Source organism: Nematostella vectensis, chromosome 4 (genome assembly GCF_932526225.1).
Source record: "Nematostella vectensis chromosome 4, jaNemVect1.1, whole genome shotgun sequence".
Lineage (NCBI taxonomy): Eukaryota > Metazoa > Cnidaria > Anthozoa > Actiniaria > Edwardsiidae > Nematostella > Nematostella vectensis.
Window position 1 is genome coordinate 13125010 of NC_064037.1, and position 22730 is coordinate 13147739.

At 39.5% G+C, this 22730-nt stretch overlaps 1 protein-coding gene across 3 annotated transcripts in view; it reads right to left on the reverse strand.

Annotated features, from left to right (window-relative positions):
- The window catches only part of LOC116617539 (neurofibromin-like), a 55223-nt gene that overhangs the window by 21701 nt on the left and 10792 nt on the right, over window positions 1–22730 (reverse strand). For all 3 annotated transcript variants that reach the window (XR_007307563.1, XM_048726523.1, XM_048726522.1), the window contains exons 13-37: window positions 22524–22595; window positions 22390–22449; window positions 21925–22050; window positions 21433–21549; window positions 21022–21101; window positions 20218–20338; window positions 19936–19995; window positions 18788–18974; window positions 17997–18070; window positions 16191–16346; window positions 15731–15813; window positions 14723–14800; window positions 14001–14058; window positions 12329–12442; window positions 7668–7706; window positions 7498–7592; window positions 6759–6831; window positions 6015–6154; window positions 5344–5457; window positions 4687–4862; window positions 3702–3772; window positions 3131–3271; window positions 2614–2697; window positions 1982–2151; window positions 652–744 (exon numbers count right to left, since the gene is read on the reverse strand). Coding sequence is in view for 2 of the 3 variants with exons in the window: in XM_048726523.1 (XP_048582480.1) it covers window positions 652–744; window positions 1982–2151; window positions 2614–2697; window positions 3131–3271; window positions 3702–3772; window positions 4687–4862; window positions 5344–5457; window positions 6015–6154; window positions 6759–6831; window positions 7498–7592; window positions 7668–7706; window positions 12329–12442; window positions 14001–14058; window positions 14723–14800; window positions 15731–15813; window positions 16191–16346; window positions 17997–18070; window positions 18788–18974; window positions 19936–19995; window positions 20218–20338; window positions 21022–21101; window positions 21433–21549; window positions 21925–22050; window positions 22390–22449; window positions 22524–22595 (2582 nt within the window). In the remaining variant the exon portion in view is untranslated. The remainder of the gene's footprint in view (window positions 1–651; window positions 745–1981; window positions 2152–2613; window positions 2698–3130; window positions 3272–3701; window positions 3773–4686; window positions 4863–5343; window positions 5458–6014; window positions 6155–6758; window positions 6832–7497; window positions 7593–7667; window positions 7707–12328; window positions 12443–14000; window positions 14059–14722; window positions 14801–15730; window positions 15814–16190; window positions 16347–17996; window positions 18071–18787; window positions 18975–19935; window positions 19996–20217; window positions 20339–21021; window positions 21102–21432; window positions 21550–21924; window positions 22051–22389; window positions 22450–22523; window positions 22596–22730) is intronic.

Sequence of the window (22730 nt, forward strand, 5' to 3'; positions counted from 1 at the left end):
TCAGCAAGAGGCCTGTCGTGCGGCGTGCGCTAACAACGATGCAAGAATCTATACTACATATAATACGCTAAGGAATGGACTGTTGACCAGCTTTTACGAAAGAACTGCTAAGCTAGAAAACTCAGAAACTCAGAAACCACGCCATTTCCACATATTGCCGGAGAGGAGGTGTGCAAAATGTTTTTTTTTTTCAAGATTATAACGGATATAAAAGTTCTGAAATATACCTTAAAAAGTTTTGTACAACAAGGAATTGTTTTTCGTGAATATTTCACGGGTAGCCACTAGTATATCATATTGCTGCTGCTGTGAATATACGTGCCAGTATAAATACCCGATTATGTACGAAGACACAATAGCGTATGCTGGGACGAGAAATTTGTGTAATTGTAAATTCAGCGAGTATCTTATCACAAGGGAATGTTACCGGAGAGCAATGCCTGAGGTCAGAGCGTTCGTGCCATAATGTAAATCTAAACTAAGTGTCCACAGACTTTTGAGACAGCCTGCAGGGAGCTAGCCTGCAGGAAGCTAAGAGGGAAAGAAAGGAAAACTTCTATCATTTGGTCATCCTCTTTTGCGCTTGCTATAAAAGTTTAACCGCTTGTGCTTTTAGAACTTCGTGCAATACCTTCACTGGTTTGACATTACCTGTCTGCTGATGCAGTGATCTTGTCCACGAATTCCTGGGCGAGTTTAATCAGGTTGTTTCTGTTCGCCTCTATGTTCTCGTCATTCTCAATTCTAAAAAAAGATCAATTTTAACGTTGTTTTTCCTATTTTGAGTAATCTGCAAACTCTTGACAACTGCCTAACCGCCTTTTAGACTCCTAAAATTATATTTCGATTTCTTCTGCCTGATTACTCTTTGTTCCCTGTGACTGGTCAACATTTTGTGGTGATTCAGTGTAATCAAAAGCCACTTAAAGGAAACAAACCCCCGCCATTTTATGCTCCCGCTCAATGCCGAGTGACTCAAAGCATCCATTTTCATCGGCCATTTCAAGCGAGTAACCAAGATATTATCAATCAAATATCGTCAATAACGCATCAGATTTCATTTATTGTTATTTTGAAGTGTCCTTGCGAATAAACCGCTGTGTTTTCAATTATAAAAAGCAACAAAAGAGTGGTTGGTTGATCGACATTCATTAAGTGGTGATAAAACCCCACAGATAGGCAACTAAATATGAATGTATTTTACGGGTGAACGTGTTTACAGCGATTTTAAATATACGAAAACTGCTAAACCACTTCATGACTCCCATCATACAAACTAACGGAGTTGACATGACGGAAAAACATGGAAAACGCGCAATTCCAGATATAGAGACGAGACACAATTTCTTACGATGGCTATAGGTTCCTTGTATTGCGGACCGATTTTCAAAACACAAATAACGTGAGGCCGAAGTGCACATAACCAGATTTTGGCTTTTTAAAATGACTTTTCCTTAATCGTCATTTCCCTGTGTATCAGTTCAGGGACGAAAAGCTCAAATTTCAATGACACTTTACAAAAAGTCGCATCAATTTTAAAAAAGTCGCACTTGATATTTTGTTTGCTATAAGTTACTAAATACTCAGAGAAATTCTCAACCTTATTCGATGTAAAATGGGCTTATTTGAAGCGTCACGTCATGTTTTTTCTGTCATGTCAACGGAGTTACATTTGGTGCTTTTTGATTGGTCAACGCCTTGCGGAGTGGCGGCGTGATTGGAAACCATTGCAGTGCTGGCCAATGTAAACACTTCAAGAATGTTGAATGACGGAAGCCAGAAAGCGATGTAGCTGTTGGAAGTCGCTGGAAGAGTTCGGAGTATATTAAAAAAAACGCAGTGACTTATTCGTTTGCCGGAAGAAAACGCACTGGATGATAATGACGTTTTGAAGGCGAGACACAGCTTGGAATTACCCAGGGTAACATGGGGTCATACCGCCGAACACACGCTAAATCCCCTTCTACTTTCACTCTTTTACCTTTCTGGGTCGACTTCAAATGATGTTGTGTTCTTGATCAAATCAGAGACAAGAGGCTCGAGCAACGTTTGAAGATAGCTGGTCCCGTAGACCTTAAAGCAGAAGGACATCACCTTACTTGCCAGGCTGTTTCCACGGAACAGGGTTTGTACCCCTTCAGCACTCCGAACCTGTCACATGGAAGGCAACACAAGGCATTAGACAAACAAACAGCGTGGATCTGCAATAAGAGGAAGTGAAGGCGGAAGGGTGGGTTTGGCAACACGAATACTGGTATTAGGCAAACAGCATGGACCTGTCACATGGCAGTAGTGGACGAATATGACACATGCAAACCTGCAAAGATTATGATGAATTTGAAACCCCTACAGCGTAGAGTTGACAGCGTATAATAATTTCTATTAACATGCCAATTATAACTCATTTCTGAGTTCTAAGCGCGCTTAATTGTTTGTCTTCTCGTGCCAAAGCTACTTTTATATATCTATCATATCTAAACTTTAGGAAAGAATAACACTATAGCATTTCATGGAACGGGAAAGCGCGCTACGATTAGTGGAAGAAGGTAAATTAGGGAAAGAAAAAATACAAGGTGATTGGGAATAAAAAAAACAGATCGTCTCTATCTTTACCTCCAGTGCAAAGATGTTCTTCAGGAGCTTTGACAATATGTTTTTACTGTCGAACAATGTCACGAGAACTTGGGCAAGCTCGTCCTGAAACAAACACAAATAATCAAAAATAGAGAATAATTAGTAACTTTACCCTCACAATACGGTGGGTGGCTTACAGTGAGGACACGGAAAGCGGGCCGTGAACAACTTTGAGGGATCACAATCGGCTTAAACACCGTAAAAAGGGTCACGATAACACGGACTAAGTGTCCGTCTGTTCAAAGGTCCTCATTTCAATTCGTTCAATTTCCAAATGTTTAGGTGTCAAATGTCGAAATAATGTACTAGTATTAAAAAACGACATTTGTCGTGAAAAACCAACAGTACTCCTAGACATTGTTCTTCCCTTAAGCAAATGAAACCACCGTCTTCTCTTTAAAGGCCTTTAAATAAAATATGAAGAGTTTGTAACAAAAATAGTGTAATAAATCCATTTCCATCCTCACCACGAGATCATGTTCAAGTGTCTACTTACAAGTTGTTGAGACGGTACCACGCTGACCAAAGCCATGGCGATGGGGAGTTCCCCCTTCTCCCCTGTCAGAGTTACCAGCTCGACTATCCGGTCAAACCGATCCATCAGTACTGTATCAGCCAAGTTGTCAAATTCTGTCCCCTACAGAAAAAAAAAAAACATGGTAATCAGAGGACAAAACACCAGTACAAAAATTACCACTTGCTTCCACGTTGAGAGATGGTGGAAGTAATCAAATAAGTGGTTACTTCTAATTCGACGATAGCAGTTTAGACATCCAGAGTCAGAAAAAAGAGTCAGAAAAAAATATGGTGCTTTACCGTGACAAAATGCTGCGCCGAAACGTTGCAATTCAACGAAAATAATTGTGCCGAAATGATTGTGTGTCAAAACACTGATATACGAACCGTTTGTATGTTGCGCCAAAAAGATGGCATGTCGCGCCGAAACGTTGGTATACTACACCTAGCCGTTTTTGGTTGGACTATTTGCCACCGCTTAAGAATGTCGTTTGTTAGTTGGGATTATGTATAGGAATCTATCAATCTTTGTTAATAGAAGAATACTCCACCTGCTGAAGAATCTTGGTCAATACTTCCATAAACACTGCCCTTGTCTGAGGGTCGTCATGGTAACCAAGACCTGAAAGGCATTTACCAGGTCCAAGTCAATTGAGGGTAGAGACTTATTCAATTCGAAGTTCGTTTATTTAAACATTTATCATATTATGTGCATAATTTAGAAAGGACCTGAAAGGCATTTACCAAGTCCAAGTTAATTTAGGGTGAAGACTTATTCAATTCGAAGTTCGTTTATTTAAACATTTATCATATTATGTGCATAATTTAGAAAGGCCATCCCGTGAATGTTCATACAAATATACTGTACTGTGTATGTACTGTACATTACGAATATAGATCAAGACGTACCCATAGATTTCATGAGGCCCGCATTTATGTCAACGCTAAGGAGATTGGGCGGTTATAGACGTACAGATAGCGTACAAGATGTTAGCCTTAAGCAGGTTGGACAGTAACAGACGTACTAATAGCGTACATAAGGCCCGTGTCGATGTTGCCTTAAGCAGGTTGAACAGTAACAGACGTACCGATAGCGTACATGAGGACCGTGTCAATGTTGGCGTTGAGCAGGTTGAACAGAAAAAGACGTACCGATAGCGTACATGAGGCCCGTGTCAATGTTGGCGTTGAGCAGGTTGAACAGAAAAAGACGTACCGATAGCGTACATGAGGCCCGTGTCAATGTTGGCGTTGAGCAGGTTGGACAGTAAAAGACGTACCGATAGCGTACATGAGGCCCGTGTCAATGTTGGCGTTGAGCAGGTTGAACAGAAAAAGACGTACCGATAGCGTACAAGAGGCCCGTGTCAATGTTGGCGTTGAGCAGGTTGAACAGAAAAAGACGTACCGATAGCGTACATGAGGCCCGTGTCAATGTTGGCGTTGAGCAGGTTGAACAGAAAAAGACGTACCGATAGCGTACATGAGGCCCGTGTCAATGTTGGCGTTGAGCAGGTTGGACAGTAAAAGACGTACCGATAGCGTACATGAGGCCCGTGTCAATGTTGGCGTTGAGCAGGTTGGACATAGCTAGCACGGTGCTCTGGTGGAGGAGGTTGGTGGCGGTGGCGGATGCCACGTGTCTCTGATCCACGACGGATCCCCGCGGAGCCTTGCAACCGCTCATCAGGTTTATGAAGAGGGTGAAATACCTAGAAGACGACAGCAATAATCATTGTTATCATCATCATTACAATAATGATAATTATCCCACTTATGCCATCATCAAAATCACAATCATCGCCATCATTATCACTAGTACCATAAAACCGCCAAAATCACCACAATTATAACCATCATAACAATCATCACAATCATCACCATTACAACCATGATCATAATTACCATCACTGATCCTCACAATCGTCATCGTCATCATCAAAAACAACAAATGGCCCATTCCCATCGCCATTACAACCATCACTATCAACATTATCATCAACAAAATCATCCATATCCATTACAGTCATCGCCATAATCACCATCTTCATCAATATCATTATTATCACCATCATTACTACCAGTACCACTACCACAATCCAGGTAGCGAACTCTAGAAAAAGCTGTAACTTTGCCTTAATAATATCTGTCATTCTTCCTTTAGAATTAATTTCAAGGTGTCCCTCTACTTACTTAAGAAAAAGTTGTGACTTGGCATCTACAATATCTGTTTCCATTCCTTCGGGTTGAAGAGGTAAGCCAGAAAGTAACGACGCAATGGCACGCATTACAGTAGCGTCTAGTTCACTGTATATGGGGGGAAATTCATAATTCACTAAATAATCAAGTCTACTTGTAATAACACAGGGGATATTATACAGAGCGATAATCATATTCGATAGGGAATTTAAATTGTGCCTCGTTGGTAATTGTCGTCTTTCAAGTGTGCTGGATATTATATAATATAATAAGTGGTTTCCATAATAAACTCCCACTCGACAACTGAATAGATGGGGCGTTTTACGGCATGTCACAATAAGGTTTTGAATGAGTCAGTCCGTAAATAAACAGTAGTGTACAGAAAAGGCTCAAGGCACCAGGATAGTATCTTTATGTTTCTCTGCTTGGAGCGCTTAGAAAACGGTTGATTTACAGTCAAATTTGTTGTTGCGCGACCTCGGCGAATCCAAATCCTTGTCTCGTTTGGGAATAGCCAGACACAAGCATTGGGGGCGATTTGTCTGGATTTGATTGTTTGGTTTGATTGACTACGCGCTATTCCCAAACTAAAATTCTGGGAGGTCTCGCAACAACGAATTTGGCTAAAAGCACTAAAATACTATAACTTTTCTTATTTGAGTTACTTTGAGAGAACAGCGAGATCCATGGGTATGCCTTTCTTTTGGTCTGCGGAGTGGAGAACCCAGTCCGTCATGTACTCTACGAGTTTATTCCTAAACTTCATCTCCTGATGGAAGAGCAGCTCCTCTCGCCTACCCATCACCTGCGATCAAATACCCACGAGAAATACATTAGAGCTATTATCCTTACACCATAATTATATTGCCATCATCATTAGCAGGACATCACTAAAATCATTATCATCATCATCATAGTTACTGTTATTATCATTATCATGGTACACCTGATTATAAGAATCATCATTCATTCATCATAACCAAACATCATCATCATCATTGCAGGCATAGATATTTTCAAAATTATAAGATTAAGTGATTCTTCTAAAATGGCCGCATTCCTCCACTTAAGGTTTTTTTATCAAAGCCAGCAAACCACCCACATACACATATTTCAAATAAGGTTGCACTCCGAGAATCTGTGTATCCCGTGCGTAATGGGTATCCAGTAAATAAGCAAATAATGTAAATAAAATACAAATCCAGGTTTCAAAAGCTGTAGGATACTTGTTTATGTTCTTATAATCATTTACATGGCTTTCAGATACAAGGATTAGGCCGTTTATACGCTACCCATGAACCACCGCGGGTTACGACACATGGATTCTCAGAAGCAACCCTTTCTTGAAATAGGTGTATAGAGGAAAGCAGAGAAACGCTACACCCTAGTTAAATGAATTAAGCTCTTACCACATCGACGAGATTGCAGAGTTTGGTTTTTATTTGAAGGGCTTGTGTACTCAAGGGCAGGTTACGCACATACCTAAAATAAGGTTACAGCAACCTAAATAAAGACGAGCTCAATAATGTAGAAGTATTGGCCAAATCTATAGGGGCGTGGACAGCAATGTCTAATAAACCTTGGAAACTGTAAGCGGACGAGGGATGCACGTAAAACAGACCAATGTCGATGGATTTCTAGCCTGTTAACCGGCCCTCATTTGGGGTTATTCGGATTTTTTTTAAACATGAAAACAGGAAATCCTGTGGCTCCAAAAGGCGCGGTTAGCTCTACATCGTAGCCTTGGTACAAATGATCGTTGGTTGGAAGTTTGTTGAACAGGCTTTTACGAATATCCCCAAATGACAGCCGGCTAGAAGGCTAGTGCATTATTAAATGTGGGAATTTTAAAATATTTGTCATGAGAGCTTTTTTCAAAGCCATCAGTTTTCCATTGAGTTGAACGTAAAAATTTCCCCTTAATAAACCAGGTCATAAATAAAACGGTTGCTAATTTAATTGTTTCTTGCTATTTCTTAGAGCCATCAGTTTTCCCCAGAAGTCAAACGTGAACATTTTCCGTTAATTAACCAGGTCATGAGTCATATCTATAGCTGGGTTGCTGATAGAAGAAGCTCCTAGGTTTTGTTTTTTGTAATTCATTTTTTTGTATAAATTTAAGGGGCGGGGAGGGGGGAGATGTGTTACCTGATGAAAGTAAGGATCATGTTCTCTACACTGCCCAGCTGGAACCTCTCAGTTTGTCCCTTGTTGTCTAGTATGTACTTCATGATTACAATCACCTAGAGACAAGCACGTCAGAGTCAGTTTCCATGGCCCCCTTGAAGTACTTACCGCAGAAAAAGTACAACACTTACTTGGTCAACAAATAATGTATTGGTGTCTTGTACGATGGCCTGTGAAGGATTTTAAGAAAATGTTAACCTTCAAATAATTAGCAAATTGATAACTGCGCTACGTTTTGTGTACATAACACTGATCATTGTGCAAAATGTCTTGCTTTTTGCTGTCTTTTATTCTCTTCATCCTTCGACGTAGTGTCACGCAAGAGACTGAAATTCCCGCCAAAACATCCGCTCGACCAATCAGAGGCTTTAGGGGCACCAACAAACGACGGCGCATCCTTCGCGACAGGCATCCCATAGTTCACTACTTTCTATAACTAGGGAGCTTCGCTAAATATAAATAAAAATAAATATTTTTCCGGTTTTTTTTTTTAATTATTTTTATTTTCTACTTCCGTAGAAAAGAATTGAATCGGATTATAAAAGAGGGGAAAGACAGGTGGAACTTTAAAATGAGGAAGGCAGATCTTGATAAACAGCAGATAGTAATTGTCTGTAATTCGCAAGAGCATAAGCAAAAATAACTATATTCAAGGAATTATCTATAGTCAAGAGAGGAAGTCGTAAGAGAAACAAAAAAGCATAATACAAGCGGGACAAAACGAGAGAGAAACCCAAAAATGACAAACCAGCCATAAATAGAGACAAAAACATCTGCTTAATATTCTTATAAAAGGTAAGCTGTTCTGGACACAAGACGCGTCTAGCAATGAAAAGCCGCCATGGACAACAATACCAGACTTTGTGGGTCAAACCCCTTTTTTCATCAATATCATCAAAACCTCGTCTACAAGAATTCCCCATCATTCGCTGTGGCAGTCACCGTGTTATCAGTGATTTTATCGCTTCTGATCACCTTTGCAAACTTTGTTGTACTGATGAGCATTGGACGGAACTCTTTTCGAAAAAGGCAAGCACACATTTTAATGTTTTCACACACCTTGGCTAATCTTCTAACCGGAATATTGTTCCTGCCATTGGCTGTTGGGTACATCGTAAGTAGTTCATTGAACGGTTCGTGTTCTTACCTTGTCCTGACTATAACCGTGAACTGGCTATTAAGAGTTGTTTCGTACCTGACAGTTATTGCGAGTTGCATTAATCGCTACCTGAGTCTCTTCTGGGAACACCAGCACACGAAATATGTGAATAAAAAACTGACTATTATCATTGCTGCCTCTATATGGCTGTTCAGCTCAATCATGTCCCCCCTGAGTGCCTTTCACTGTGTTCCGAAATCAGGGTGGGCAATAGCTTTAACGGGAGGTGTAGGACTTGTTGTCCTAGTAGCGACGAACTACAAAATTATGAAGCTAGCGACAAAACACTCCACAAACGTACAAGAAAAGGAATCCACAGAGAGGAGAAAGACGCGGGAAAAATCAAGGAAGCAGAGAGTGACAGTCACGTATGTTATTTGGGTAGCATTGCTCAGCTATCTTCCTATAGCAGTAACAATAAGCGTCATTGCAATACGCGGACTAACAGAAAATAACACAAAGACTTTTCAGATTTTAGACATAGTCTTCACGGCTGGCGCATTGATAGACCCTTTTGTATACAGGTGGAGAAACAGGGACATCAGAAAATCAGTAACATATACGCTAAGGAATTTTGTTGAGCCTATTTGGTCTAGACCGACCACGTCAAGGCACTTCGACAGAAAAGTGAGAAAATTGGTAAAAGACAGTAATGGTAAATTGCGTAAAAGCGACAATATTTCTTTATTCCCCAACGCACTAAGGTAAAAATAGAAAGGAAGTCGAGAATATCAACGAGAGTGGAAAAGAGGAAGAGAAGATCATTGGGAAGAGAGAAATAAGTGCAGAGGTAGAAGATGTCGAGGAGAAGATTTAAAATATACGAAGATGAAAATGAACACATACAGGAAGAAAACTAAGGCCCTAGGAAGGGGAAGGCCCAGTCCCCCCCTTTTCTAGTCCAATAAAGATATAAAGATATTCCATCTTATTCGTTACGTAACAGTTGAAAGTCAAAACACGAAAAACGATAAAATCAAGAGAAAGTGAAAGAGGAATGGAAAGAGCTAAAGGCAAAGAAAATGGGAAAAGGACAGGGGAAGAAAGTGGGAAAGGAAAATAGAACAAGAAAGAGCTAAAAGGAATGTCTAGGTAAACAGAAAGTGAAAAAAAAGGAAAAAGGAAGCGGAAATGAGGGTCTTGTTAAAGGCTTAGTAAAGAAAAGGGAGAAAATAAGTGAAAAAGAGATAGAGAACAAGAAAATAAAAGAGGACACGGAAGAAAAAAGATAGAGGAAGGAGAATGGAAAATGACATTAAAAGTGCTCTAATCAAATTGAGTAGTTGTGTTTAAAGAAAGATACCCCAGGAAAATTACAAACCCTACTGTTGAGACTCAGCAATTTGCGTTCAATTCGCGCTTTGGTGAAAGTCCATATAATAACGATTTTGAGTGATAGATGCAAATCTAAGTGATAACAATTTTGAATGATAGATGCTAGAGTAAATAATAACAGGATAGTTGGTCAAACAAAGAACCCTTTTCCTTCGTCTAATTTAAATATCGTTAATAAATAAGGATCTAACTCCAATAGTTGTTGGTTATTATGGAGTTTCCATGCAAATAGCCACCTACATTATAAAATGCAAAATGACATTTAAATTTGCAAGATAAGCCAATTTAGAGTTACTTATTCTTCCTAGCCACAAAGCATGGTCCTAATCAGAGAGCCAGGTTTTACCGTTTCTTAAACCATTCGGAGCCTGTCGAGAATGGTCTCGAAGCCTCGAATCATTTACTGACATGCTCAAGCTGGCTGCCCTCGAGGCTCGGGGACAAGAGGTATATATTTTTTCAATAATTGCCAAAAGCAATTCTGAGAGTAGTCCTAGTATAGAGGTTTCCTTATTATAAAGGTGCCACAAGTGTCCCATTGTTCAGGCTTTGCATCTCAACTCCTGAGGGTCCCGTTTTGTTTCTTTGTTAAAATCAATTCTAAGCTTTAACCTTCACTATATTTTTAATAAATTTTGTATACAAAACTTTCAAAACTTGTATACAAAACTTTCACCAAATGAACGCAAAACAACACGATAAACAAACAAAAAATGATCAAGTTTCTATTTCAGAATGTACATTGAGGACTCTTAAACGAAAGACGCAACGCATTGGCGGCCGTCGCATATACATTATTCTTGTAAATAAAAACGGTTTTTTGTTGAGGTCTCGTGCACGAAAATTAGCAAAATCTCACCTAATCCTCTGCCTGTTTGCATTTTATTCATTGATTTTGCTATAGTATTTGTGTGGGTTAAGGCATATATTTTTGAAGAATTATATCAGACCTTTATGTTACTCACAATATGGATTTGTTAGCGAAGTTAATATAAATTATTTAAGGAAGAGATTTGATTAAAAAGGAAGGGATTTGATATGCGGGGAAGGGATTTGATTGATTCATAAATAAAAAAAATCGTACCAGACGAGAGAATACATTGCGCAACTACAACCACTATGTGCTTACAGAAAAAAAACATATAAATCAATTTGAAAATGTGTAGTCTTTTCTGTGCATGTTATATGAAAGTAAATTTGTAGTCGTCTTAGCATTGGGCTCTCCGCAAAAAAGAAACAGCAGTTTTAACATGAAGTGCAGGGCTTCTGGAATTACGCGGAAAAAAACTCAAAATTACGCACTAAATTACGCGGGATTTTGCAATACATTTTTCTTTAAAAATCAAAATTTTGCGTGATTCTTTACTAAATTACGTGCTAAATTACACGGAATATCAACTGTTACGCCCAAACTACATTTTGTACCGAAGGAAAGCACGAAATAACTTGAAAAGGTTAATTTTTTGCGTGAAAATATCTTAGGCAAGTTTTCATTGGCTCCTAGCCACCAGCCAATTTAAAAAGGTATTTTGTTATTAGTCCTATGCCTTCGCGGTTTAGCAAAGAACGCCTAGTCATTTTATTTGTTTTCGAAATTCAATTCGAAATATCGCACTCTTACGAAGAATATCTCTCTTTTTTACGAGAAATAGAGGTAAGAACCCTAAAAGAACGAATCAGCTGTGCAATTAAATGTTTCGTCTTTCAGAATATAGCCAAATTACGCAAGATTACGCGGAAATTTGTGGATTACGCGGAAAAAGCCAAATTACGCGCTTCCGCACAAGCGCGTAATTCCAGAAGCCCTGGAAGTGATACGGGACTGCTTAACTTACTGTTGCAGTACTACTGTAATGTGTACAGGCTGTGAGATAAATATATTTGTGAGAAGATTTTTTTCATATTTTGAAAAGATAATGTTCCCTATTCTTATAAATAAGAACCTGTTTTCGAATTTTAGCATGAAAAGCTTTTTATGTTAAGGGTGTTTAGAAATGGGATTTTAGCCTAGTAATTTCTTAAAGAAAGTCGATCAACCACTCCTTTATTAATTGTTTATCGTTAAAAATAAAAGGGTTTATTTGCAAGAAAACTGCGAAATATCAATCTATAATCTATATCAATCTACAGTTTTATAAGTTATTGCCTTTTTTTAATTGAAAATATCTTGGTTACTCCCTTGAATACGCCGATGGAAATTAATGCTTTGTGTGACTCGGAGTTGAGCTGGAGCTTTCTTTAAATGTTCCTATACGCGGGTTTTTACTGTATAGCATAAAACAAGCACAGGGACATTACCTGTCCAGCGGAGGTGAAGAACGTCTTCAGGACATCTTTGATTTCCTCAAATAATATCGGGTAGAGGGTAGGGCTTAGCTGGGTTCCAATCAGCTCGTTGACGGTCACACGAACCTTAGACAAAGGCAATACAAAATAAGAAAGTTAGACCTAGCGGGATAAGCGTTTTTACAATTCCTGTGTCTCGAGAAATGGACGTCTTTTCTCTTCTTTCTCTTCTCTCCCGCCCCTCCATTTTGTTAGTTCGGAGTTAATTTACGGCCGTCTTTTAACACTAATCTCATTTCTAGCACACTCAGCGAAAATTTGCGAGGAAAAGTTTCAAGAAGGCTATCAAATAAACTCAGAACCGCCAATTTTTTTTAGAGGAGCATTTGGGTTGCGCCATAACTAGTGGTCCAGATAACGACACAATGTTATTTTTGCTTGAAGTCAATATAAGACCATGTTTTATGTCGTAGTGCTCTTTGGTAGGGTTTTTAAAAAAAATATTTGTTTGCTATATTTGTTACACTTTAATAGGCGGAGAGGTGCAGTTCAAACACTTAACAAAATAATTGAGATAGTAGGCACGCTCTGGTTGGTCGAAGTGCACTTTTTTTAGCGCTATGAAGTAGATCATGCAAATGACGTCGCATAAAATCTTGTAAGGAGAAGTTATTTATTACCACTCAACAAACCTGTAAATTCCCATAACCCTTTAAATTCCAAAACTAAACATCGTATTCTTTGGTGGAAAAAATATGTCCCAGTTTAATGAGCCTAAATGGAAGAACCACCAAGTAATGAGTAAAAAAAAGGCCTTTTTCTCGAGACATGCTCAACCGATCTGTTATCGAATTCTCCAAACCAGCACCTCTTTTTTTTTTTTTTTTTTTTTTTTTGGGGGGGGGGGGTTAATATAGTTTTTTATTGGAGATTTTCCATGATTGTTTTTACATTTTTGTTACACATTTTTCCATTATTACAAGGTTTTCCATTCATTATTTCCTTTACATTAATAGATTATAGGCTTTTTTTTAACTTGTAAATTACATTTCAATTTAAAACATTATTCTCCCTTTTTTCCAGCTCTAACCTCCCATCCCTCCCCCTTTCTCCCCCCTCCCCTACCCCAAAGAAGACAAAAACAGAAGTCCCCTCTTCCCCATTTACTGAGCAACATACTTTACTAAATCAAATATATATTAATATTGTTCAACTGAAATCAATCATCTCATATAATTTGTCCCATTTAGCCAGGTGCAGCTGCAGGGAGTTGTTTTGCAATGCACACAAACGCTCAATCAACTCATACTGACGTATTTTTACAAGCATGCATTGAAGTAATGGAGTACCACCTCGCACCTTATACACATAGTTCTTAAAGAGTAGCAGTATCAAGTTTATTAACTGACAATTTTCTACCCCTAAATGATGTTTTTAGGGTTAAGGTCTGGAAGTGTTAGATTGTACTTTATCAGTGTGGTTTTTAGCTGTAAATACAAATTCTTTACTATCACACATTCAGCAAATAGATGGACCATCGTTTCTATGTGGTCCATACAGAGCGAGCAGCGTGGAGAATCAACGAGCTTGAATTTATACAACTGTGCATTTAAATAAAGAATATTATTCAAAATCTTGTACTGGAAAGACCTCAAATACGTGTCAAACCAGCACCTCATCTTACCTGCACACCAAGCTTCTCGTTGCTACACACCAAGAGACTTATAAGATCCTTGAGAAATCTAAAAAAAAAAATTAGAAAGAAAACAAGTCTAACGGTTGATTTCAGTCGGTAAGGCATGACCTAATAACTTTCACCAGTTATAACGAAGTGGAGGGCACAACAAAGCCAGGCTCTGAATCAAGTGCCCATGTGTGTGTATTGTAAGTATAGGCACTGTCACGTGGTCACTGCCAGAGGGTTCATTGCGTACCAAGTGGTTCTTTACAGCGCAGTGGAATGTTTATTGTCTTCTGACGAACCAGACGCGAGAATTCAGACATGAGACTTGTTCCTTATTGAATGTTTGAATATCTCGCGAGTGATTTGTCGGAAAAAACATTCCAAACATATTTCCGGTGTTCACGGTTTTCTCGGTCGCGCGTAACGTCCTTTCGACTCACAAGGGCGGATCCAGGAATTGCAAACAGGGAGTACCGAAGAGTTTCAAGATATGGGGGGAGTTCATTGTTCTTCCGTGGATTTCCTTGTATTTCTTGTTATTTTTAAGCCATATATCTGAAAATAGGTGGGGGCGCCCGGCCAACCCCTAGATCCGCCCCTGATTCTTGTTGCTGTAGTGAAGCTTGAATGAGACGGGACCTCCAGTCTAGCGTATTTATCTGAGATGAATGCAATCACAGGAGCAATAACATAAAATAGTATTCCCGAGGTGACGTTATTACCTGGTTACCGAGGAGTTGCTTTTTACTTGCGAGTCACCGCTGGTCTGTACCATGGACGGCAGAACCCGACTGTAACGCCTGAAAACGAGGTTCATGACATTTCTGTTTGGAAGTATAATACAACAAATTTGAAAGAGCTATCTTGTGACTTCGTATAAACTCGCGAGAATATTTTCCGTTGAGAATTCAAAACCATAACCATTCAACAGCAGCTTACAACCTTCTTGTTACAGGTTAGACAATTAGTCCTGCTTGAAACAGTTTCAACCAGTAACAGTTTTTTTTTAAACAGTTTCAACCAGGAATAAATCAACTTTAACAAAGACCTGCGGTATAAAAGATGTGCGCTTGGTCTAAGTCGTCGTGTCCGCTAGACTGTCGTGTGCAGAGCCCCATAAAAAAAATAAGCAAAAAAGATAGGGCCAAGCACCAAATAATGTTTTTAAAAATCTATAGTTTTTAGCTATAGACAACAATAGCGTCAATTTAAATCCTCTTTGAGAACTAGAAGGACACTAAATAGAAATTGGAAAGGTTTTGAAGCAAAATAAAGTTATCAGGTTTCGTTATTTCCACGAGCGCGCTCTAGAATGAGGTTAATTCAAGCAAGCGCGGGCTGCTTTTGAGTTTTATTTTCAATCACAATTTTTATCGTTGCTGGTGTTGAAAACAAATTCCAAATAGCTCTCTGTTATTGCCTTGTTTATATAAAATATCATTTTCAACTTAGGAATGATCGAAGCTGATCTACGGCTCTGCTTTTTCGGTATTTACTGAGCTTTGCACTTGACGTGGTCTAGCGGGAATGACGTATTGGACCAGGTCTGCGCATTTTATTACGCGGATCCTTGTTTACAGTAGAGTCTGAGCCAAAACCTTAAAGTGATTTAATTTTAAATATGTTTCTACATATTGTTATTTCATTAATTAGTTAGTTGAAGCTATTCTGAGCTTTCTAAAAAACTTTCAAAACACCTAACGAGGTAATACTTGGTCACCAGGCCTCACCTTATGTTTTGATATGTGGTGAGACATACTCCGCCAAGAGAACACAGGAACCCCGTCATGTAAGTCCATTCATTCAACGAGTTCTAAAAAACAAAATATTTGAACAAAGAAAGTCCGCACGCCCTTTTCGTATATTTTTTTTAAGCAAGGGACCATTCACTTCGCAGCGATCATATATAATAAAAAATCATTCTATGTTGTGCATCCATCCACTTTTTCTGTGTAATTGTTGTTAACCCACTGACTTCTCAACTTTTGCGCAAAATTGACATGAATACAGACCAACAACAGGTACTCCGCGCCCCACCCTATTTCAAATCCCACACTACCAGTCAAGTTCAGCTACCGCTGACCCAAGCAGTATCCCTTTATGTTTCCAATAAAGCACTGCGGTGTCTCTTCAGTTTAGCGATGGCGCTGTGACAAAAAATGTTCCTATTTATTTCATAAGGTCCCATACCTCCATGTCCTCGACTCGGCGGGGCAAGCTCGAACTGGCGCGCTTACGCACTGACGTCAGGTACGAGGCTGCCATGCCAACGCTGGTGTCATCTTTCCCGTAATTGGTCAGCGCATACGTCAGCCGCTGCCAACGTGTGTAGGTATCATCCCAAGCCTGCAGACAGGAAAAACATTAAAGATAAAAGAGACTTGAAGTGCTTCTCGCATCAAATTCTTCTAGCTTGTTTTTAATTTATTTACTCATCCTTAGTTGAAGAATAGTTACAGATCATATGATATCAGAAAAAAATCAGGCCTGCAGACAGAAAAAAAGAGACTTCAAAGAGAAAAGAAACTTGAAGTGCTTTGTATTTAATATTTACTTGATGAAGTTGGAGAATAGTTAAAGAGTATTCATATGATATCAGAAAAAAATATATTACAATTTGACCACAAGCAATGATACAGGCGTTTGGAAACAGTCCTTTCTTTGCAGATGTTGAACCCATAAAACAAAGTCCTAAAATATTGAAAGTACGCCCTTCAGGATCTCTATATCAACGAGGATAGCCTGTCGCTTTTGATACATACTTCCGGTACATAATAAAACGAGATCCTTCTGATGAATTTTAAGATATACAGAGACCCAAACCCTTTTTGCCTCTGAAGTAGGAAACAATAACCCTAACGTCTGCTGAGGTCATTCAACTGTATGCCACAAAACAACGGCGACACGGAGACTTAGACTTTTATCACATATGATCGGGATATGAGCCAATACAGGGGCGTGGCCGGGTTTTTTAAAGAAGGAGGGGGCAAAGGGCACTTCAAGACATTTTCTTTATGTTTGATAGAAGAGGCGTGGCAGAAGGGAGTAGCACAGAGGCCACTATCTCTTGGCCTGACTATGCCCTGTTAACACTAATATATGTTTTTGTATGTGTTTACATAAGATTGGCCTTAGTCAAACGATACTCATGTACTCAACAAGACAATACGTCCTGGCTCCTTGAAAACCTCGTGATGGCATAACATTATGTCGCTATGAGACCGTGAAGATCTTAAGATCTTTGAATCTATGTACGTCTGCATTGTAATTGTCAAAGTAATTGCAAAGTAATTGTCTTATATCCTAGAATAAAAGTCACAATAAACTCTCATTGCTTTGTAATGTTAATTTATTCAGAATAAGCGGTATTTTTAACGTTTGAGCAGTTGAGGGATTCCGCGTTACCCCTCAACTGCTCAAACGTTAGAAATACCGCTTATTCTAAATTAAAAAACATTGAAAGTTTATTGAGACCTTTAATCTAGGATATAAGACAATAACAGGAGGTGATCAATCGTGAAAATATTTATTAAAACTGACTGGAGAATGACTGAGAGGTTGGTAACCCTGTGCTGAAACTAGTTCTAAATCGGGTCACATAGTTTGAATCAAAGTGGGAAAGGTAGTTGGTGAGACAAAATAGATGCTCGAAATATTCAAATCATTGAATAACACATTTACGTGTTGATTGATATATCCATAGCAATAGCGGACTTGCGCTAAGAGATCACGTGACTGTTTGGGTGGCAAACTAGCGCGCGCTCAGCCTTTTAGCGGCAAAATAACAGCAAAAAAGCAACTTATTCGGCGATTACGAAAGCTTTTTTTTTCAGAAAGGGTTTAGTTTCATTTAAAGATTTTATTTCTTCGTCGTTCTCTGGTGTGACGGGCGCAGTCATTTTTTGTTTGATGATTTTTTTTTAATTTGCCACCCAAAAAGGTCACGTGATCTCTTAGCGCAAGTCCCCTCTATTACTGACATAACTGAAAAAGTACCTGTACATTTCCTGGGGTTTGTCTGTCAAGCTGCCTCAACAGGGCCATGATCTTCTTCTGAAGAGAAGCTCGTCCTGCGATGAGAAAGTACAAATTAATAACTAAGGTTCAGACCGCAGACATTAAGTCTCATGAAACCATTATAATGATTATTGTTATATAATGCACATTGAACAGCAGATTTTTGAACAGTGATTTGTTGAACACCCAGATATTATCAGTAAAGTTTCAATTGTTTAGAAAAAATACTTATTGTTTACAATTAAAAATACAACGTAATATTCCAAGGGAAACTTCAAAATTACAATCTACGAATGAATATATGTTATTGACGATATTTGATTGAATATATCATGGTTACTTGCTTGAACTAGCCGATGAAAATGGATGCTTTGTGCGACTTGCACTTGAGCGGGAGCCTTTAATATGCGGCGTGATTGGCCTTCTTTTAAAGTTAGGATTTCATTGTATGGACGAAGGGACTTCTGCCTGAAGTTCCCTGTGACTGGTCAACATTTTGTGGTGATTCGGTGTAATCAAAAGCCACTTAAAGGAAAGAAACCCCCGCCATTTTATGCTCCCGCTCAATGCCGAGTGACTCAAAGAATCCTCTTCCATCGGCTAATTCAAACGAAGAACCAATATGTTTTCAATCAAATATTGCCAATTGAGTATCAACATTCATTCCTAGATAGTTATTTTAAGATTCCTTGCGAATATTCCATTGTATTTTCAATCATAAACAAAACAAAAGAGTGGTTGATCGACATTCTTTAAGTGTAATTGTTTACCTGCAGTAAATTTGGTGGCCTCTGCCGCAAGTTCAGAGAGCACGTTGAGATTAGACGAGGAGTTCAACTCGTTGAGGTTTTCCGAACTCTGCACAATATCGATCTCCTCACACAAATGTCCAAAGCATGAAAGAGCTACCAGAGTTGCCTCTATGTCCGAGCTCCATAAGTAGGTTAGGAAGACGGCCTAGGGGGAAGGGGGGGAGAAAACAGGACAAATAAGTAGGTTTGGACGCCTGCCTGTGGAAACATGAGACATAGTATCGGAGCTCCATGAGCAAGTTAGGAAAGCAGCCTGTGAAAGCAAGGAATAGTATTGGACCTACATAAGTAGGTCGCGAAGACGGCCTGTGGTAAAACAAGGAAAAGTATTGGACCTACATAAGTAGGTCGCGAAGACGGCCTGTGGTAAAATGAGGAATAGGATTGGACCTACAAAACTAGGCCAGGAAGGCGGCATGTGGTAAAATGAGAAATAGTACTGGACCTAAATATGTAGGTCAGAAAGACGACATGTGGAAACATAAAGAATATAGCATTGGACATGCATATAAAGTAGTTCAGGAAGACGGCCTGTGGTAAAATGAGGAATAGCATTGAACCTACGTAGGTATGTCTGGATGACGGACTGTGGTAAAATGAGGAATAGCATTAAACCTACGTAGGTATGTCTGGATGACGGACTGTGGTAAAATGAGGAATAGCATTGGACCTACATGAGTAGGTCAGGAAGACCGCATGTGGAAACACGAGAAACAGTATTCGACCTACATAAGTAGGTCAGAAAGAAGACATGTGGAAACACAAGGAATAGCATTGGACATGCATATAAAGTAGTTCAGAAAGACGGCCTGTGGTAAAATAAGGAATAGCATTGGACCTACATAGGTATGTCTGGAAGACGGCCTGTGGTAAAATAAGAAATAGCATTGGACCTACATAGGTATGCCTGGAAGACGGCCTGTGGTAAAATAAGGAATGGCATTGGACCTATTAGGTATGTCTATAAGACGGCCTGTGGTAAAATGAGGAATAGCATTGGACCTACATAGGTATGCCTGGAAGACGGCCTGTGGTATGATGATGAATAGCATTGGGCAGATGACATGGATAGGTTCATTAAATTCCAAGGTTTGACAGTCCTTTACCTCTAGTTTTGTTTGTGCCAAGGAGCAAATAGGGATGTGGCTGCCGGTAGATGCGTGCTCCTGTGAAAAAGACAAAACCATGTTGCTGTGACAGTGAAAGCAATAGTCCAATAGAGGACGAGGATAAAGATAAAAGACATTAAATTGAAAATTCAATAGAAACATCCGAACGTAAAATTCACTCAGGAACCCTTATTTGGAGGGAGGGGCGGGCCATTCAAACATGGATCAAAACTGCAGAAATGCAGTACGAGAGGAAGGCTAAGGATGTCATGCACATACCCTATGCCGCCTGAGAAACTCGTTCTTGCAAATGATGAGCTCTTTGAGGTATTTCAGCATGCGAGTGCTGTGGCTACCATGGTTGTTGAGCACTTCCGCCACAGATACCAACACGTGGGAACTGAATCAGAAATATGTCATCAGTTAGTTATACTTAAACTCGATCTACAGCCCTGGGTTTACGTTTGAGAGATTTAAAACCTAGTCTAGTAGTGTAGTTCGAAATGACCGAACTGAATGCTGAGCATTTCGTCAATTGTAAATCATAATCGTACTCGCAATCTGAATCCGTCCTTACTTTTATCTTTTAACTCTGCAGAACAACAACGCTTCAAGGATCTTATTTCGATCGCATTGTAAAAACCATGGAGTCTCTAGTGTAATCTAACACAGCTCAATACCTTCTTTGCCTAGTCACATTTAAAGTTTTTTTGAAGAAACACCATCAAGCGTTATTACTTGTCAACGTATTCAACATAAATTTTCGGTGCATCAAGTGTGACTGTGCGGGGTACCACAATTAGTTTGATTGCCATCATATTTTATTTCCAATTTGTTCAATTGGGAGTGCGTCCTGCATGGACCTCGTGCCCGTTTACGCATAACCCCATAGGCATCTATTTTGTATATTGGACATTGATAAAGCTCATACGAAAAAAAAGCTTGACCAAAATACCGTCATTTTAAAACATGGTTACATTAACCATAGTACTGAAACTAGTGTTACGTATTTCAGCGCTGTTGTCTTGCTTTTGGTGTGCTCTACGAAGGACTGGATTGGGTGGTTATGCCGCTGTGTATTACCTGATCTCCCAAAAGGTCGCTATGGGAGCAACAGGGTTCCACATCTCGATGGTGTCCGCTTGGAATGAACACATTAGTGCCTGGGGAGAGAGGTTAATAGTTTAAAGAGGTGCAGTCGACCAAAACATTATTCTTGTTTTCTATTAATATAAAATAAAGCTATTTACTTTATTTAACAACATCAGTCGAAATTATCACAACAGCCTCACCAAATTAGACGATGAAAGAGAAGAGAAAGGAGAAAGGAGAGAAAGGAGCGAGAAGAGAAAGGAGCGAGATGAGGTCTTCTTCCCCATTTTTCTTCCCTTCCCCCCCCTTCCGCCTCCTCGTTATCCCGCCTCGGGATAAGTTATGCTGACTTCGACGCCCTCTAGAGGGTGCCTGAATTAACAGAACTATAGATGTCTTCACCTGGGCTGACTCTGCTTTGATGTCGTATGAAAGCGAGTTGGAAAGCACTAGGTGTACAAGCCCCATAATTATCTGTGAAGCGCTCTTTTGGATTTCCCATCCATGAGTATCTTGACTCTGAAACAATTGGACAGCATTCAATAGCATGACCCATATATTAGTGAATCTTTTATTGCAAGATCTGTAAGTAACATCAAACTCATGTATCGTCAAACTTCTGTCTCTGAATGAAACACATTGATTGCGATAAAAATAAAAAATAACACGAGCTGTATGTAATAGCAAACTCGCGAATCATTCTTTCGGGAGCATAAAACAGATGACGCATATTGAAAGTGTTCTGATAAGAAAAAAAAGCAGACAAAATTAACATTTTGGGCTAGGCCTCGTTAGGTCTTAAACCGGTCGCAAACCACGCCCAAGCTGTTATCAATTGTTAAGAACCAGAAGATAGTGCTTTGCTTTGTTACACGATAATACGATTTAACCCACATGGAAAGCGAAGACAGGATCTGCATGGAAGAGTTTGACGAGCCACATGAGAAGATCCTTCTCTCGACGCGTGGTCTGACCGTCTTCTTCCTTGTGTTTTCGATGGATCTCCTTCACTTTGTAAATCTGGGAGAAAATACATTAGAAGTGTATCTGTCTATTGAGAAAAGAGGGAAGAGAACAAAAAAACAGGGTCTTTTCTTCACTCTTATCTTCCTCTTATCTTCCGCTAATTCTTACACTCGCGGAAGGGGTTTCCGCAACCGTTAGGAAACTTCTTTTTTAGCAGTTAAGTCAAAGATCAAAGAAAGCTCAAACATTTCCTACAAATATCTAAATCATTGAGAACATTTTTGTTGGCCACAACAGTGTCCGTATTAATGAGGGGTTCCAATGTTCTTACTCGCAATGGCCTCGAGTCAAGCCCCAGACCCCCCTCCCCATCATTCCCCTACAGTTGGCTACCTGGCTTAGTCGTGACTGCTGTCCCTCCTGGTCAGCGGTCTGTATGCGATGAAGCACATGCTAGAAAACAAACGAGAACAAACAAATGAATAGTAATAGATCTATAAACAAATATGTAGATCTTGGCGTCTTACCAGGAAGATCGAGCGAATCTGCTGAGCCTTGGGGTGTAAAACATCGGCTTTTGGCCACCATGACAGGGGAGTCTATAGAAAGATACATCATCCATTAGGTGAAAATCTAGCATTTTGGCCACCATGATAGGGGAGTCTATAGGAAGATACATTATCCATTAGGTGAAAATCTAGCATTTTGGCCACCATGACAGGGGAGTCTATAGA